The sequence below is a fragment of the Mus caroli genome, unplaced genomic scaffold (genome assembly GCF_978045245.1).
Source record: "Mus caroli unplaced genomic scaffold, Mus_caroli_1 scaffold_17, whole genome shotgun sequence".
Lineage (NCBI taxonomy): Eukaryota > Metazoa > Chordata > Mammalia > Rodentia > Muridae > Mus > Mus caroli.
The window spans coordinates 42,504,782-42,523,179 of NW_028227272.1; the positions used below are offsets into that span (position 1 = coordinate 42,504,782).

The 18,398-nt window shown below is 38.1% G+C and overlaps 1 protein-coding gene and 1 long non-coding RNA gene across 3 annotated transcripts in view; one reads left to right on the top strand and one right to left on the bottom strand.

The window, feature by feature from the left end:
• Slc9c1 (solute carrier family 9 member C1) overlaps positions 1-18,398 on the top strand; it is a 65,760-nt gene that overhangs the window by 3,361 nt on the left and 44,001 nt on the right. For both annotated transcript variants that reach the window (XM_021185158.2, XM_021185159.1), the window contains exons 2-11: positions 793-1,040; positions 2,277-2,377; positions 4,010-4,138; positions 5,387-5,552; positions 8,307-8,432; positions 10,757-10,918; positions 13,458-13,557; positions 14,776-14,919; positions 16,166-16,340; positions 17,108-17,189. In XM_021185158.2, coding sequence (XP_021040817.1) covers positions 887-1,040; positions 2,277-2,377; positions 4,010-4,138; positions 5,387-5,552; positions 8,307-8,432; positions 10,757-10,918; positions 13,458-13,557; positions 14,776-14,919; positions 16,166-16,340; positions 17,108-17,189 — 1,339 coding nt within the window. In that variant the 5' untranslated portion in view covers positions 793-886. The remainder of the gene's footprint in view (positions 1-792; positions 1,041-2,276; positions 2,378-4,009; positions 4,139-5,386; positions 5,553-8,306; positions 8,433-10,756; positions 10,919-13,457; positions 13,558-14,775; positions 14,920-16,165; positions 16,341-17,107; positions 17,190-18,398) is intronic.
• LOC110311692 (uncharacterized) overlaps positions 1-18,398 on the bottom strand; it is a 34,983-nt gene that overhangs the window by 3,118 nt on the left and 13,467 nt on the right. The gene's annotated exons all lie outside the window — the stretch shown is intronic.

The following is an 18,398-nucleotide window of genomic DNA, read 5'->3' on the forward strand; positions in this document are numbered from 1 at the left end:
TAGCTGACTTGTATGAGGCTATGCCAGTGCCTGGCAAATACAGAAGTGGATGCTCACAGTCATCTATAAGATGGAACACTGGACCCCTAATGGAGAAGCTAGAGAAAGCACCCAAGGAGCTGAAGGGGTCTGCAACCCTATAGGTGGAACAACAATATGAACTAACCAGTACCCCCCAGAGCTCATGTCTCTAGCTGCATGTGTAGCAGAAGATGGCCTAGTCGGCCATCACTGGAAAGAGAGGCCCATTGGACTTGCAATCTTTATATGCCCCAGTACAGGGGAACGCCAGGGCCAAAAAGTGGGAGTGTGTGGGTAGGGGAGCAGGGTTGGGGAGGGTATAGGAAATTTTTGGAGTAGCATTTGAAATGTATATAAAGAAAATATCTAATAAATAAATTAATTAATTAATGAAAAAAAAGAAAGTCCTGGTTGCTATTATGGTCTGGTAATTGTACTCTGATTAAAATTTACATAGAAGTCAAAAGGTTCTTTCACTGCCTTATAAAACTGAATAACCTGCTTCTGGTCTCAATGGAGCGAGAAGGGTTCTGTGAATGATTCTTTTGGCAAGTTGAAAAGGTTCAAAATGATGCAATGGCTGGGTAGCATTCAGGGCTGCAAATGGATACAGAGCACCTCTGGCTAGCTCCTATCACCTGGGATTCTGCATTTTACATTTCATTCCAGTAGGAAGTGTCACAGAAAGGAGTTGCATTCCTAATGTTTATGGGCCCCGAGTGAGGACTTGAGATACTTAAAGAAGAAATATGTGATTTTCTTCTCTTTTAGAAAAAGCATTAGGAGACACCAAGAAGAAAAGGCCCTTTGATCCTCTGTGAGTTTTTCAGAGACACATAGAGCTTGAGGCAGACTGTAATTAAACATGGACATGGAAGACGTTTCTGAAAATTTAACTGCATCCCACAGTATCAAACTGACTAATATGTGGCTGGAACTACTCAAAAGTGTGTTTCTGAGCACTCCCCAGGACCTCCCTGAAATCATCCTGATACTATCTTTGATCTGTACAGTTGGAGGTAAGCTAAGACCCATCCCTCCTCAGTCTAGTCTATAGATACATTTTATAAGTGATATATAGAATTAAAGAATGTAACAGCAGTAGGAAATTAGAATTTTATACCTCGTTTCATACATTTAATGTAATATGTTCAGCTGAAAGAATTAAACAGTACCTATCTCTGGGAAAAGTTGTCTCATATCTGTCATCAGGGTCCTTCATCTCTCTCAGGTTAAAGGACTTACAGCACAGTCACTACTAGGTCAGACTCATCTTTCAGTAACTAGAGCAATTAAAGGAGATAGAAGAATCAAAGTTCTAAACAGAAACTTCCAGAAAAACTAACTAAATGATAAACCTACACTTACCCTTTATAAATGGAGGAGGAGGAGGAGAAATGATGAGGAGGAGAAGGAAGAAGGAGAAGGAAGAAGAGGAGGAGGAGGGAGAAGCAGAAGAAGCAGAAGCAGGAAAGAAGAAGAAGAAGAAGAAGAAGAAGAAGAAGAAGAAGAAGAAGAAGAAGAAGAAGAAGAAGAAGAAGAAGAGGAGGAGGAGGAGGAGGAGGAGGAGGAGGAGGAGGAGGAGGAGGAGGAGGAGGAGGAAGAGGAAGAGGAAGAGGAAGAGGAAGAGGAAGAGGAAGAGGAAGAAAAGATTGAAAATGGTGTTTTTCTTTAAAAATTATACTAAAAGAACCAGAAAAAGTAACTGGAAGAAAATGTACTGATACTTAACAGAGGATTAGGTGCTGCCTTTTCACAGAAATGGCAAACAAAAGCAGAAAAGTTACAAGTTACTGTGGTTTTCTTGTTTCTGTTGGGCAAATTGTAGCCAGGTTCTCATTCCATTGTTCCTAAGACAGGAATTTCCATTAGTTAATTATCCTTTTACTAGAGAGTAACATAATTTGGGTTACAACCATGATAGTGGTTATAAAAAATATTACAAGTATTACCCAAGAACCAATGGTTTCTAGCAACACTTAACTAAAGTCTCTAAAGAAATGCAATCCATCATAAAAGTTACAAAGCAGGAATCCAATCAGCTAATGTCAGCATTGGTTTTGTGTCTTTAAGTATGAATGCAGGTCTTGATTACATGTAAATAGTAATTAGTAGTCGATACTTCTCTACTTCCTTGATATTTAGAAGTCGCATAACATATAATAGTAAAGATCAGTAAATATAACATTTCCTTGTCTATCAGTAATGAGTACAGATTTTGCATTGTCTATCAGTAACAAGTATACTTTTTACAGCATTTTTGAACATGCATCTGAAAGATTTTCCAATTCCTCTTCCTGTGATACTATTTTTAATTGGATGCTGTTTTGAAATTCTGAGTTTTGCATCTACCCAGGTATGTATAATAAATGAATATAAACATTATACCTAAGAGTTGCATAAATGCAAAGAAGGATAAAGCATTCTTGGGAAAAAAACCCCAACAAAACCTGATCTTCCACTTAAACAAGCAAAGGATGCTTGTAATGATGATGATGATGATGGTGATAAGAATAATAACAATAAGAAATAACCACACTGAAAGAACAGAGTCCACAGTCTGAAGGCACAAAGGTTGTTGGGAGTGAATATGTATACAACTACTAAGGATAGATCAGAATTCCTAAACAAGAACTTGGCCAGGAAGATAGCATGGAGTGTCTATCATAGGATTCTGGTAGTAAGATAATTCTGATAGTGATCTGATACGGTTGCCTCAGTTAAAAAATGTTTTATACATTTTCTATAAGCCATGCTTATCCTTAAAAGGGGCATAAGATGAGATATATAAAGAAATATTAATTGAGCCTATTCCATGAAATGAAAATGACAAAGACAAAAGAGATTTAGATAAGGAAGTGACTACTATCATGGACATTGGGATCATGTAGACCGAGGAGAATACTTATTACAGGGAATGTAGAGGGTGTTCCCAATGCATTAAACAGTGCTCTCATCCAGAAACTTAGGGTAAAACTATCTCATACTCTATATATGAAATGAACAGTGAGTCAGATTTAGCCCAAGGGCTGTATTTAGCCAATGAACACTTTAGGCAGTCAGTTCAGTGAGTGTGAGAGCTGCTTTGAAGGTGATGGACTTTTCAGATATAGCCAGTAATGTTAAAAGAGTCTGTCTATCTGCACAGGACAAAAACTGAACTGTTCACTTATCTAACCCCAACTTTGACATAAATACAACTTTAAGTCCTTCCACAATCTCCACCGAGGGAAAATGTCTGTGTCAAGAGCTGTGGCCTAAGATAGCACTCTGAGATCTGGTAAGCCAGCCTGCCATGGATTCAGTTCCTGAGAAAGCACAGAACTGGGCCAGAGGTAAAAGACTTTTAGAAGAACAGCAATTATGGGTGTGTGAGCTTTATCTTATGCCTGTTCTCAAAACCTTGATAGCATAGGCTAAAGCCATGGAGGCCAGCTGAAATATGCACATGGGGAAGGCTACACCACAGAAGAAAGATGAACCAAATGAATGTTCCTAATAGAGCCTGCTGAGGTCTACTAACATCAGGAAAGATGCCCTCAGCTATTTCACTACTCACATGAACTTCTTCATCTTGGTGCCAGCTAGTCTTCTCATTCTTTCAGAGACGTTGATTAAATGTGGCTTTTTCATAGCTCCTGGGACTTCATAGGATCATTTATTCATTTATAGATTCTTATGTGTAAGAACCCACTTACTTAAAATTCTCCTTTGTTCCGGCAAATCTGCTATATGATCTTTACTCCCTGTGTCAATGTGTTTCCTCTATCCTCTCTCTGAGAAGGGCTCAGAGATGTGTATCAACTTTCCATCTGCCAATCAGATGGAAAGTTGTATATAACTCATCAGAATAAGTCTTCAACCACCTACTGTGTTGTATTTTTTCTGAAACTTTCTTTCTTTCCCTGTTGCTAGAGAAGGGTCTCTGGCATGTGTTATCTGCTAACTAAGGGCGAATATGTATGAATAATCAATTTTATATTACCAGATCCAGATATATGCAGATGCCATACAGTGGATGGATCCAGACATATTCTTTGGTATATTCACACCAGTGATTATCTTTAACGTTGCCTTCGACATGGATATATACATGCTTCAAAAATTATTTTGGCAGGTAATGGTTCTGCTTTCAAATTATTCTCCATACACTAACCATGTTAATTAATTTCAGTTTATAATTTTATCCCAAAAATAGAAAATCAAGAGGATGAGAAAGTATGGTATATCGAAGTGAATAATCTAGAAAGAAAGAAAAAGAGAGAGAGAGAGAGAAAGGGGGAGAGAGGGAGGGAGGGAGGAAGGAAGGAAGAGAAAGAAAGAAAACATTGTCTTAGGGTTTCCAAGGCACCTCTTATAAGGCCCACATTTAACTGGGGCTCGCTTACAGGTTCAGAGGTTCAGCCTATTATCATCAAGATGGGAGCATGAAAGTATCCAGGCAGGCATGGATGAGAGTTCTACATCTTCATCTGAAGACAGCTAGCAGAATACTGATTTCCAGGAAACTAGAATGAGGATCTTAAGCCCACGCCCACAGTGATACACCTGTTTCAACAGAGCCACACCTACTCCAACAGAGAGACACACCTACTCCAACAGAGAGACACACCTACTCCAACAAGGCTACACTTCCTAATGGTGCCTCTACCCCAGACAAACATATTCAAGCCATCACACATAATTTGGCAGTGTTCTAGCATATTGGAAACTCAGGGAAAAGTTGGAGAAAAGAAACAATTCTGACTATTGGCAAAATTTGATAACAATTATCATTTTAGCTCTGGGAATCTGTAAGAACGTGACGATGACATGTATTGTCTCAAGGAAGAAGGAATTTGATGAGCAATGTCCCATTTTAAATCCCTACCATCTAAAGCTACAACTGCTGGGAATAGTGGAAACGCAGAGAGAGACTCACGGAAGCAAGCATAATCCAAATTGCAGTGACATCTGAGTACCAAGAGGCGAGGTCTTTGTTAATGAAAGCCACTGAGATAAAACTCATCTGGTCACAAGCTGTGCATATATGTCTTGCAAAGCTATCAAAAATAGTTCCGTAAATAGGAGGCTATGGCCTAAACACCATCAGAAGCAATGCATTTTAACTTAAAACCAGGCACATTGAGTTCAGGCACTTGACCAGGAAGCACAGGGGACAGGAGAGCACTAGCTGCCGAGAGCTATGGTACATATTGGCCCAGAAGACCTATGCTCAACCACTTCCTGTTTAGGTGGGAAGTGGGGGATGTTGTTCTAGCAAAGTGAGCTAATGAACTGCTAGCCAGTTCTCTGTTTGGTCTGCTGCTTTTCAAAACAGACTGCAAAAGAGATCTTATCTCTCTAACACCAAATGTCTTTGCAGATACTACTAATTACAATCCCTGGATTTCTGATTAATTACACCTTAATACTTTGGTATCTGCAGTCTGTGAATAAATTATCTTTGAAGACTGTCCCCTGGTTACTATTTTCAGCTGTTCTTATAAGTTCAGATCCTATGCTTACTTCAGCCTCCATAAGAGACCTTGGTAAGTACCCCTTTCTCTTCTCTTTTCCTTTCCTATACTGAGGACATAGTTTGTAGCTAGCTCATCTTCATATTAAGATCCTTTGTCAGAGATGGACTTAACCACATGCACTGGTGTGGTAAGGGACTGGAAGATACGGGAGACTAGCACAAATACTGCAAGTGATGCTTAGGAGAGAAGGAAAGACCAATGAGGAGCTTATCCTGCATCTAAAAAAAGCAGTTTCCCATCATGGAATAGGGTCATACAAGCATCTCCCTTGCACTGACAGAACACTATGGACCGGCACATTAAGATGTACATGCTGTTGTCAATTTTCTTTTGCTTAATATTTATTATCCTTTGAAAATAGTCAATAGGATAATGTCATTTAAAATGCCCTTTGTAGTCACTGAGAACATTCATCAAAAGCCAGAAGAATAACAAACAATAAAATTACACATCATAGAGTTGTTGTGGTATATGCTATTTAGAACTGACTACACATTTGTAGCAAACTTGCAGCTTGGTCTTCATGAGGGACCCCTAACAAGTGGAGAAGGGTCGTCTCAGACTCTGTTCCCTGCCACTGGGTCCCCTCCCCCTTGCTGGACTGCCTGGCTAGGCTTCAGTGCTTAGTTCTTCTGGGACTAGATGTCCCAGGGTAGGGTGGTACCAGAGGGGGAGGGGTCCTCTCCCTTCTCTGAGGAGAAGGAGAGGGAGCTATATGGGGAAGGCTTTGTAAGGATGGATCTGGGAGGAGAGGAGAGAATGGGGCTCTGAAAGGGTTGTTGAGTGAATAAAAAAATTATTGGAGAAAAAAATAAATTAAATAGACTATCAGGGGAAAGAGAAGTAAAATATTAAATTAAATTACTCAGAAAAGCAAAGTAATACAGATTTTTATACAGGAAAAATGACCTAGTTCCCCTATTCAATCACCTTTTTAATGATGGACTTCTATTTTATTTTAGATAGACTATTAATATGGATTAATCATGGGTTCCTCCCCTGCACACACACACACACACACACACATATGCACACTAACAACACACACATATTCTTGTAAAATTAAATTCTACTCTGTGACCAGATAAATGGAACAGGGATGCTCTTAACAAACAGGAATAAAATATGAAAGACATGTCAAGTGTAAATATATGAAGAAAGGAAAGCTGAGTCTTGAAGATAAGGAGACTAAGATGGAAAAGGGAAAATGTGTTTATTCTATTGTATGCATTCATTTGGTGATACTGAGAATGGAATTCAGGTTTTGCAGCATGGTAGGCAAGTGTTCTACCATTGTGCTATACTTCATAAGAAACTTTAAAAGAATATGCTTAGCTGGGCAGTACATACTGGGAATCCTAGAACGTGGGAGACTAAAGCAGAAGAAGCATGAGTTCAAGGCCAGCCTGAGCAACAAAAGGAAATACTGTCTCCAAATTCAAGCAAGCCAGAATCCATCATTAACCATGGGTTGTCATCTTCTCGACACTCTTCCTCCAGGTTCTTACCTTTTGTGAATTTCACCAATCTAGCCGTTCTCTACTCAAAAGATGTACATTTTTATGATGTGGAGAATCCAATGCTGGACCTGTTTTAATCTCTTGTACTCTAGTATTCCTCTTCATTTTTCCTTGTCCTTTTAAAATTACAATCATCTACTTGGAAGACTGACCTCATAAACACTGGGCATTTTGCTATTAGTCTTGGAATTTTCCTGTTCTTCTAAAGTTGAGTCTTTCAAAAAATATTTGCAAAAAGGTGTCTTTCTATCAGCAGCATTTTGCTTGGTCTTGAAAAATCAAGATTTTTGACCTTGTGAGTACATGGGTATGTACACTTGAGGCACAAGTGGGTGTGCACCTGTGAGAACTGAGAACTTAAGAAATCATCCTGATTTTCTTTCACTGCCTTGGAGTCAGGCTCTTTCACTATGGAAGCTCACAAGTTTGACTTGGTCAGTCAGGGAGCCAGGGAACTGGCTGTCTCTCTCTACCTTCTTAGTGCTGGGGTTATAGGTGCAGATGGCCAGATAATTCACATGAGTTCATGATATCCAGCTCAGGTCCTCAAGATTGTATACAAGAAGTGTACTGAGTGCACTGTGTCTCTATCATCTAAGTATTTTTAAGCTCTATAAATATGATGTACTTGTATACGTCATATATAGTTGTTCATTATTCACAAGAAACCAATCTGCCGACGGTGTCGACTGTATGCCCATACAGGACATACATTTACATTGTGTTCTCGAGGTTTGTTTTTGTTTTTTTTGTTTGTTTGTTTGTTTTCTTTCTTGACTCCAAATTTGTTATTAATTTTCAGACAGTCCCTGTTTGCTTAACTAGTTGTATTTTATGAACTGGAGCAATTATACAATAGTAGGTTTTGCTGATGAATGAACACCCCAAATGTGGTGGCTTAAAGCAAAATCTGTTCATTACCTAAACATAATGGACTATACTTAATTTAGTATTTGATTATGAGACTTAAGAGTTGGTAAATAAATAAATTTACTTGTTTTTTTTTCACCATGTAGATAGTTTAGGTGACTCAAATCCATAACTAAGAATAGGTCCAGAATTAGATTCTCTGCATCATAAAAATGTGTGTCCTTTGGGAAGAAAACTGCTAGACTGAAGAAATCCACAAAAGGTAGGGACCTGGAAGAAGAGTGTGGAGCAGATGAGAACCCATGGTTAATGCATGCTAATACAGTTTTATTCTTTAATATTGATGCAGTTTTATCTTCCTCAACATGTTTAGGTCTTTCTAGAAGCCTCACAAATTTAATTAATGGAGAGAGTCTACTGACCTCAGTGTTTTCCTTAGTTATATATAGTGGTGTTGTGCATATCAGATTCAAGTCAAAGAATGTGAACCGTACCCTAGGTAAGAATTTTTCTCTAACATCTTAAAAGGTGAATTGTTTTCTTAAAGTGCTCATGAATGTTGTGTCTTATTATAAATTATGCTTATAGAAAGTAGCAAGTATTGGCAGGCTGACTTGACCTGTACATAGCATGCTTTCTCACTGTGGGCTGGGGTGAAGCTTCCCATGGGATCATTTGTGTCCAAGCAATGAGATGATGGGATTTTCTTGTTACTGCTGCTGTTGTTTTGTTTTCTTTTGTGTACCCCAACAAAAAACAAAAACAAACAAAATAGCTTAGAAGATAAGGCAGTACTTGCCTTTCATTATGTTGGTATTTGGCCATTACCCAATGACTGTATACTCAGGTCATGGTAGCTCATTAGTGAGTAAACATTCAAAGGTTTGAACCTACTGGGGGCCATTCTCTCATTCAAACCAACTCATCCTACACTAGGATAAAGCTACAGAGGGCCTCAGACCCAGGGAGCTAGAGCAGTTTGTGTTATGAAGACTGTTTCCATTCCTTCATGTTTCACAAACCATAACTTCCTCTTTTTATATATAATTTACTTATTTTCATTTTGTGTACTTTGGTGTTTTCCCTGCATGCATGTCTGTGTAAGGGTATCAGGTCCCCTAGAACTAGGGTTACAGACAGTTGTGAGCTTACATGTAGGTTCTGGGAATGGAACACAGGTCCTCTAGAAGAAAGTCGGTGCTCTTAACTGCTGAGCCATCTCTCCAGCCCCCATTGTCTCCTTTTCCAGTGGTAGACGGTGCTGGACTAAGCTGCATGTTCAGAACTCAGGTGCATACAGGGCCATTCCCAGAATTCTCCTGTCATACTCTAGTTATCTCTGGAGAAATTCCTCTTTCTACTGGACAGATCAAAGATTCCTTCCTTCCTTTTATCGATGAGAGTGATTCCAGGTGGGAAGGAATCCAAGCCACCTCAGCCATGTTGATGATACCGTACCTACTAATGGATATTTACAGACAAGACTTACAAAGGAACCCTCTTCCTTGCCTTTAGCCACACCAGAGTACCATCTCCAGATTCACTTCCCACAATTAGCCAGCACATGGGAGGTGGAGGCGGGAGTAGCAGGCCTTAGAAGTCTTAGCTACGTGTTGAATTCACTGCCAGCTTGGGCTAACTGAGACTGTCTCTATACAAATGAAGACATGGGCAAGCCAAAGAAAACTCAGCAACAACAATAAAACAATAAAATGGAAGGAAAGCTGTCTTTGGAACTTAGGAAGAAATCAGAGAAGCACAAAGCATTTCATGTAAAAATATACAATGAGGAATTGCCTTCAGGAAAAGAAGACAATCACACCATCCAACAATAAAAAGTTACTAGTCTCTCAGGTGACAGACCAAAAAAAAAATAAAAGAGATTGACTGGGCAGAGACAATGTTTTATTTACTTCTGTATTCCTCTGCCAAGTAAGCCTGTATCCTGAACAATGCATGTGAGGAAATACTGATTTGGGGTTCAGGTTGCAGAAGGTTGCAGTCCATCCATCATCCATCATAAAGGGACACTATGAGGGACTGATACGACACACATCAGCCACAAATGTCATCAGTTACCATGGAAATACAAACAAGGCACACAATAAGATATAACCTCTATTGACTCCTATTCAATTGACATTTGTTAAAAAAAAAAATCCTGGCTATGGGGATGTAGAGGTAGCTCACTGGTTAAGAACACTGCCAGTTTTTCCAGCGGAGCAGGTTTTGTTCCCAGCACTCAATATTGGCTCACAACTATTTGTAACTCTAGTTCCAGGAGATGCAACGCCCTCTTCTGACAAAATCAGGTACTAAGTATACACATGGTACACAGCCATAAATGTAGACAAAACATACTTCCATATAAAACAACATAAGAATAATGTTTTAAGAATTACTTCTTTTATCTTTGAGATTATGATATTTTATGTCGTTTCCTCCTTCACTTTCCTCCCTACTAACCCTCCACACAAGTAACACTATATAGACTAAGTGGGTTATTTTCATGTACTTAGAAACAAATTAATTAAAAATAAAAACCTTAATGTTGGTGAGTATATAAAGAATAGGCACTCCTATGAACCATTGGTATAAAGTAATTCAGCTATAGGATCCTTAATGAAGGGTCCTTAAGAAGCTACAAACAGAACTAAATATAGTCCAGTAAACTTAGTACCTTGAAGGGATACTTATACTCTGATGTTCATTTTAACAGAGCTAACTTTAACCATGACAGAATGAAAACTTGAGTAGAACATCATTTAACATGAAGGCCAAGTGAGTTCTATGACTGGTTTTCATGTATCTACTTTCTTGTAGCCCACAAAGTCATGTCTACAGCTTGGTCGTATATTGTTGAAAGCTTCATTACTGGAATCGTATTTACAAAAGTGATTCAGTTGTGGATGGCCACCATCTTTGGTGATGATGTCAATCATATCACTCTCATCTTCTCAGTTTTATACCTCATCTTCTATGTTTGTGAGTAGGAGGGCTCATGCTTTACATTAAATTATATAGACGGGGTAGGTGTAAAAACACCGGCAAAGAACAGATAACTATGAAAACATTTATGATTTTTTTCAAGTGGAATACTTTTATTCAAATACTATATCAAAAATTTTTAAATGTGCACACCTGTACACAGAGAACAATGTACCCAGGCATAGAAAGCCAATACTATTAAAAAATAAAGAGGCATTGGACAGAGCTACAATTGTAATCATACTTTATTGGGCCATTTCTAAAGAAAGAGTTTCATAACCAATTGTACAAAAAACTATGAGTATAAATATGAGTGACATGCTTAGCATACATGATGTAGAAAAAAACGTACTCAACAGAACAGACTGCATATACTTTGCCAAGACATTGGCTCTCAACCTCCCTAATGTTGCAACACTCTAATACAGTTTCCCACGCTGTGGTGACCCCCAACCATAAAATTATTTTTGTTGGTATTTCATAACTGTAATTTTGCTACTGTTATAAATTGTGGTGTAAATATCTGATATGCTGGATATCTGACCTATGACTCCCCCAAAAAGGGGTTGTGACCCAGAGGTTGTGAAACCCTGATCTAAGCCCTCCATATCTGGAAATTCTGATGATTTTACATTGACAAAAATTTATAAGCTATTTAGGTGTAAACCTAAGGAGCTTGGGTGTACACAGAAAAATGCAAATGTTACTGAGATCTATAGGATTTGAACAAATTACAATGGAGAAAGACTTCTGTTTATAAATTCTAGAAGAAGTGGGCACTCTTCTGTGAAGAACATTCCCTACTAGACAAATCTCAAAGCATTTAGTAAGTCTATAGCCGTTAAAATGTAGTTCTTGAAATACAAAATTCCTAAGGAAATCAAATAGATAAAGTGACCCAGAACTGAGCTCAATATGTGTGTGTGTGTGAGGAACTTAAGTGAGAGTGGTATATCCAGAATATTTCTTAACTTTAAGAATACATAACTTTGCCGGGCAGTGGTGATTGCACGCCTTTTATCCCAGCACAGAGGCAGACGAATTTCTGAGTTCAAGGCCAGCCTGGTCTACAGAGTGAGTTCCAGAACAGCCAGGGCTACACAGAGAAACCCTGTCTTGAAAAAACAAAAAGCAAACAAACAAACAAAAAAGAACACACACTTTAAGGTGTGTTAATTAATTAGATTAAGAGGGAGCCTTTCATAGACCTGTGCGATCCCATTTCAGAGTGGCACAGTGTGACTGTGCGCATTGTATGGGAGTGTGTGGAGCAAAGATTACTCATAAAAAGAATTCTGACTCAGTTATTTAAAATCCCCAAACTCTAGAAAACTTCTTTGCAAACTCAAACACCTCAGGACTCATAAAATGACCAGCATTTCCTTCCTCACAGCCTCCTTAGTTTTTGCCTAAATCCACAGTCACTTCTGGAAAACTCACAACGAAGTCTCATCCTATATAGCTCATGATTCTGTCAGATCCGATGGCTCCCTCTGTTTCCTCATGACCTCATCTTTCCTGCCTCGTTTCTGCTGTTTGTCTTCAGTGTAAATATTTACTGAGCATGTGTGTATGCTAGCGGCTGTTAATTGGCTCTCATCCATAGTCCAAAGCGTTGCAAATTCTTTCTTTCCAGGGAACGTTAATGTTTGTCCTAAAATAAACTCCAGTTTAAAAATTGCCCTTCATCTGTCATTTTAGTTATTGTTTTGTTTTAGGTCTTGGTTTTGAGGCAGTGGCTCACTATGTAGACCTAGCTGATCTGGAATATGCTGTGCAGGACAGGCTGGCTTTGAACTCATGGACCTCCTGCCTCCTGCCTCCTCCCTCCTCTGCCTCCCAGGGCTGGGATTGCATATTTGCACCATCACATCTAGTTCCCAAAACAATTCTTTAAAGTTATATCTACAGTCTTAGGAGTGGAATTATGAATCTTCTCTTTGTGTTGTACCATATAATTAAAGTTTTTACAAGAATGTTACCTACCTAAAAAACAAAACAAAACAAAACATTGACAGTTTTCTATACCGTTCAGTGCTTCTATACTAGATGCATCAAAAATTAAAAAAAAAAAAGTAGGAGGAGATCCACATGGGGGCTTTGTTGTCCCCAATACCTAATTCTAACACAAAAGATACCTCTTGTACTATCTTCCAAATAGGAGGTATATAAAGTGGCTTGGTCCTTGCAGAATTCATCAGGTCACCCTTTTGACTTTTGATTTGTGAATCAAGCATTCCTTTGAAACAGTAAGTATGTAAAGGATTCTTAGCCTCACTGGGATAGAGGAGAGATTTTTGAACTGCTGATGATATGAAGCTGAAGTGGTGTAAGGACATACATCACTTATTTTACTATACAATGGAGTGTGTATCTGAGGAGGAGAAACTCTGAACAGCAGTAATAACTTGTAATATTTTCCAGACGAAACTAAGTTGGGTAACTTCTTGGTAAGTCCATGATATCTGACATTTTAACACCCAGTAGAGATCATGTTACCATTGAAGTTGATCTTTGTTGTTCATTCTCAAATTAGGTGAACTCTTTGGAATGTCTGGAATATTTACTCTGGCCACCATAGGACTTTTTCTAAATTCTACAAGCTTTAAACCAGGAGTTGAAGCATTTCTGCTCGAGTGAGTGGCTCTCCTGTTTTGACTTTGTTTTATACACTGGAAGCTATGAGATTTCAACAGTAATTGTATCTGTATGGTGTGAGTAAAACAGTGATAGGTAAAATATCCCACTAACTTTTCTGTAACATTCATTGATGCATAATTTTAGACAAAGCCGGTCACTGGATCTTGAGTTTACATTGGATATATTATCCCCCTAACTCATATCCCTTTTAGTTAATATTTTGGTTGCTATATCCTTATGACTCCAGCAAAATTGCCATTATTCCTAGTGCTGTCGATAAACATAAACTCTTCTGGCTTTTGGTTTCCAAACCTTCTTCCCTCCTATGTACTGCCTACCGCCTTACCTGAGCCACTTATTCCACAGACATATAAATAACTACTGTATAATCCCAATTCCAGGAATCTATTTAAAATATAACATACATCAGGCCCTGTTCCTAAAGGTGGTATAAGTCTAAGATGATAGTGGTAAGTCCTACTGCTTACTTCAACAACCTAGAAAGGATTCACTCTACTGTTCTGAGAGAGAAGACAACTCTAGCTTCCATCTTTTTTCTCATTCTCTCTGGTCCCCCATTTCTCACAACTCTGTAACTTCTCAGCCAAGTCATTGATGCTATCACCTGTACCTCTCCCATCCATCTTGTCATAGGCTGGATTCCTTTGTCTCTAAGCCACTGTAACAACTGTAAGGCTTCTGATCTCCTTTACCTATGAACTTAGACATTTTCATGGCAAACTGGTGATGTTTGTCTCCTGACACTTCTGCACTGATTTCTACCAATCACCACCTTCTATCCTCACCACATTCTATCAGTTAACATTTTATTATTAGTGATTTTTTAGGACTTACATTTTTATTAATAAGATAATTTTTATTATCAATGTTTTCATGTTACATGAACCATGGCGTATGGATGATCAGCTTCTCTGCTACGTCATGTTGCATAGATAAAACTGAAACTTTCTTTCAGATTCAATAGAAAAAAGAAAGTTACTAATTTACGCAAATTAATTAATTGCTTTTGAATCCTATGTTTACCTGCATTAGTGTTCTTTTCTTAACTGTTTACTTTTAACATATATTGAGTGTTGATAAATTCCTCCTTCATTTTTATTTCATTGATTATTGCATAATGTTTCATGTAGGTAAGCTTTATAATAAACATATAAGTTAACTACAACTATATTTTATTCTTCTCCAAAATGCAGATTCTGGAACTGCCTGTCTTTTATTGGTTTTCTTATGGTGTTCACTTTCATTGGACTTCTAATCCCTGCACACACATACTTGCATATATCATTTTCTGATGTATATTATTCATTAAATATCTACTTCACACTGATTGTTTTAAGGTAAGAATGCCATGTGAAATGTGTGTATAGAAAATTATCTCAAGGATGTTTTATAAAATAAAGAAATGATTTTTTACCTCAGCCTGAACAGTTAGTTGACCTAAACTTCTCAAGTTGTCATTAGCAAAGTAATGCCCAGGAGTTGTATCAGGTAGATTTTAAATGAATTTGAGAGCAACATAAACACTTTGTAAAATTTCTGAGTATAATAAGTTCACAATCTACTAAAATTATTAAGAGGCAACTACTATTAATATTTGTCATATTTCACTTGGTATTTTTTATCTTTGTACAAGGTTAGAAACCTTACCTAACAGGAGGAATTGTATCTTGTAATTTTTGCTCAATATTAGGTTATCATTTCTTTGAATTCAAAACTTGAAATGGAAACAGCTCTTTAAAAAATTATCTTGTCTCTAGCTGCATATGTATCAAAAGATGGTCTAGTCAGCCATCACTGGGAAGAGAGGCCCCCTTGGTCTTGCAAACTTTATATCTCCCACTACAGGGGAACACCAGGGCCAAGAAGTGGGAGTGGGTGGGTAGGGGAGCAGGGTGGGAGGAGGGTATAGGGGACTTTTGGGATAGCATTTGAAATGTAAATGAAGAAAATATCTAATAAAAAATTGAAAAAAATAAAACCAAAAAAAAAATAGAGTTAAAACATTCTTGTAAGTCCCCCCCCCCCCCAATAATGTTTGCAGTCACCTTATTCCAGGCTTATGTACACAAGAAAGGAAGCCATAACTGGAGCCTCATCTGTCACTCAAATAGTTAAAATTCTATTTCCATCTAGTGTAATCAGTTGATATCAACCAACTACTTGCAAATATTTATCCCAAGTGATCATGCAAAATTGGTATAGCAGGAATGTCACGGGGGATGGAAGAAAACTGAACAATACAGATGAAATGAGCAAGATGAAAACTTCAAAGCAAAAGAAAGGGAGGAAATCCCCACCCCGATTTTCTGCTTACCACTTCTTATTGTGGCCTTGAGATTACCAATGGTCTAAGTCTTCCACTTAGAGACGCACCACCCACACGTGATGTGAAATTCCCCTAGCGCTCAGCAGTGCAAAGACATAACAAGAGCCAGTCATTCTCTGTGTGTGTGCCTCTAAGACGCACACCTTTTGGAGCCACAACAACAATGTGTAAAACATAGCTCACCAGGAATACAGTAGAATAAAACAGAAAGACGCGTCTACAACAAAAATAACGTTACAACTCTTTTTGTTTTCCAGACTTTTGGTCTTTCTGCTAATGAGCCCCATCTTGTCTCGACTTGGTCACGGGTTCAGCTGGCGCTGGGCATTCATCATGGTCTGGAGCGAAATGAAAGGAACACCGAACATAAATATGGCACTCCTGCTTGCCTACTCGGACATTTCTCTCGGTTCCGAGAGGGAAAGATCTCAAGTAAGGAAAGCTATGTTTTCTTATTTGGGTATTTGATGCGAGTGCAGTTCAGTGTTGATTTTGTAGAGCAAGCTTCCCAGGGGGTTGGGCTCTCGGTTTGTAGTCTGTTGTGAACTCCCCTATAAGGAAAACTTTGTGACAAGGACTCTAGCGTGTAGGACTGGCCAGAAAAAATCAAATTATTTTCATCCCCCTACCAGCTAAAGACACTCAGCCTCCTTCACAAATCTAATGGGTTTCAGATGATGGTGAATTAAAAACTGTAAGTCATTTTAAACAGCAGCTGTTGCAAGACATATTCTCAATTGTTTTTACTTATTCATTTTAGAATCTGTTCATTTGAGGAGATAGTTAGATGAAAATTTGCTCTATTTCCTTGAGTCACTCTATAAGCTTACCTTTAATAATTCTAGAAAGCAAAAACGTTTGCCAGGTAAGGATGTCTAAGTAATGCCCTAACTGAACATACTAGAATGCTTCTCCCTTTATTGCATGTTAAGGTGAGATTATTAAAAGAACTTTGCAGACCCCAAGAGGGAAGACGCAGTTCTGAAACTGCTTTTTTTTTTTCTTAAAACATGCCTGAAGATGCATGGGTGCAAGAATATAGTGAGTCACCATACCACTTCTTTCATGTCTGGTACCAAATTTCCTTACTTGCTTCAATCATTTGTTAGCATATAACAACCTAGTTCGATTTATACTACAGAATACATTGCAATAAATTATTCTGAATACTTACTTAATGTATTTGTTTTCAATTCTAGATACTATTTCATGGAGTGTCAGTATGTGTAATTACCCTGATTGTCAATAGATTTATTTTGCCAATGGCAGTTACTAAACTAGGTAAGCCCCACTGTTTACTATGGTGAGAGAAAAAAAATATTCCAAATACTCTAAAAAGCACTAATAAGAAAATATCCACCTAAATACAATTCACAGAGTTTTCCAATTGAAGAGGAAATTGAATCAGTATATAAAATGCAAAAATCATTCAGGCTAATAGACTTATTTTAAAAGATTTTTATGTTATCCTAGTATAATTAAAGGGTAGTATAAGTTCATTCAATTATTCAGAAAACATTTGGGTAAGAATGCTCTAGATAGTAGACACTATTGTAAGAAGTATTACATTCTGAAGACAGGTAAGATGTCTAAGCTGGCAGAGTTCACACTGGAATAAAGAAACACAAGCTGTGACTAAGTCAAGTGAATTTGTGAGATTCGCAGATACACTAAAGTAAATAAGCTTTGTGCAAAGTAAAATAGAGATGATGACAGGTGCTGCTTTCCTGAGGAAACTAGCAACTGTGCATTCAAGGACAGAAAGCAGTAGATGGATGTGACCCTCAGGGAATAAGGCAGGTGATTCATCTGGCAGGCTTATTTGCCTGTATGACTATGGACATTGCTTTTCAAGAACTTCAGTGTGAATGTCTGAGAAATGAGAGAGTCATTAACATAAGTTCTAATCCTATGAGGTGGTGCTCCCTCCCATATGTGGGTGATGAAGGTTAGACATTTTGTAAGATCAAGGCCACAATAGCATAAGCCCAAAAGAAGAAAAAAAAAATCAAGTTACAAACAGTACTGCTTCCTCGCTTAGAAAACTGGGAGTAAAGACTCACCCTGAAAATAAATAAATATAGATAAATAAATAAAATAGATAGTAGAGACTAGTGAATACAAAATGCTGAGTCATCTTTCCCTAACACGTAGTAAGCATTCGATAAATATCCACTATTGCTCTTACATCTGGATCTTAAACAGAATCTGCAAGTACAAAAGCCTTGAACTGCTAGCATCCTTGCCTTTAGAGAGTATATGTAGAATCTGTAATGTCTAAACATAAGCATACTTCATGGCAGGGCTGGAAGATAGATCAGTGGATAAAGTATATCCTGCCTAAGTATAAAGGTGTGAGTCTAGAACCCATCCCCCTCTCCCCAAAAAGCCAGATGTGGTGATGTATACCTATAAACCTATAGCCCTAGCCCAGAGAGTCTCATACAAGCATATGCCAGGATCCTGCTCACTGACCAGCCATGGTAGCCC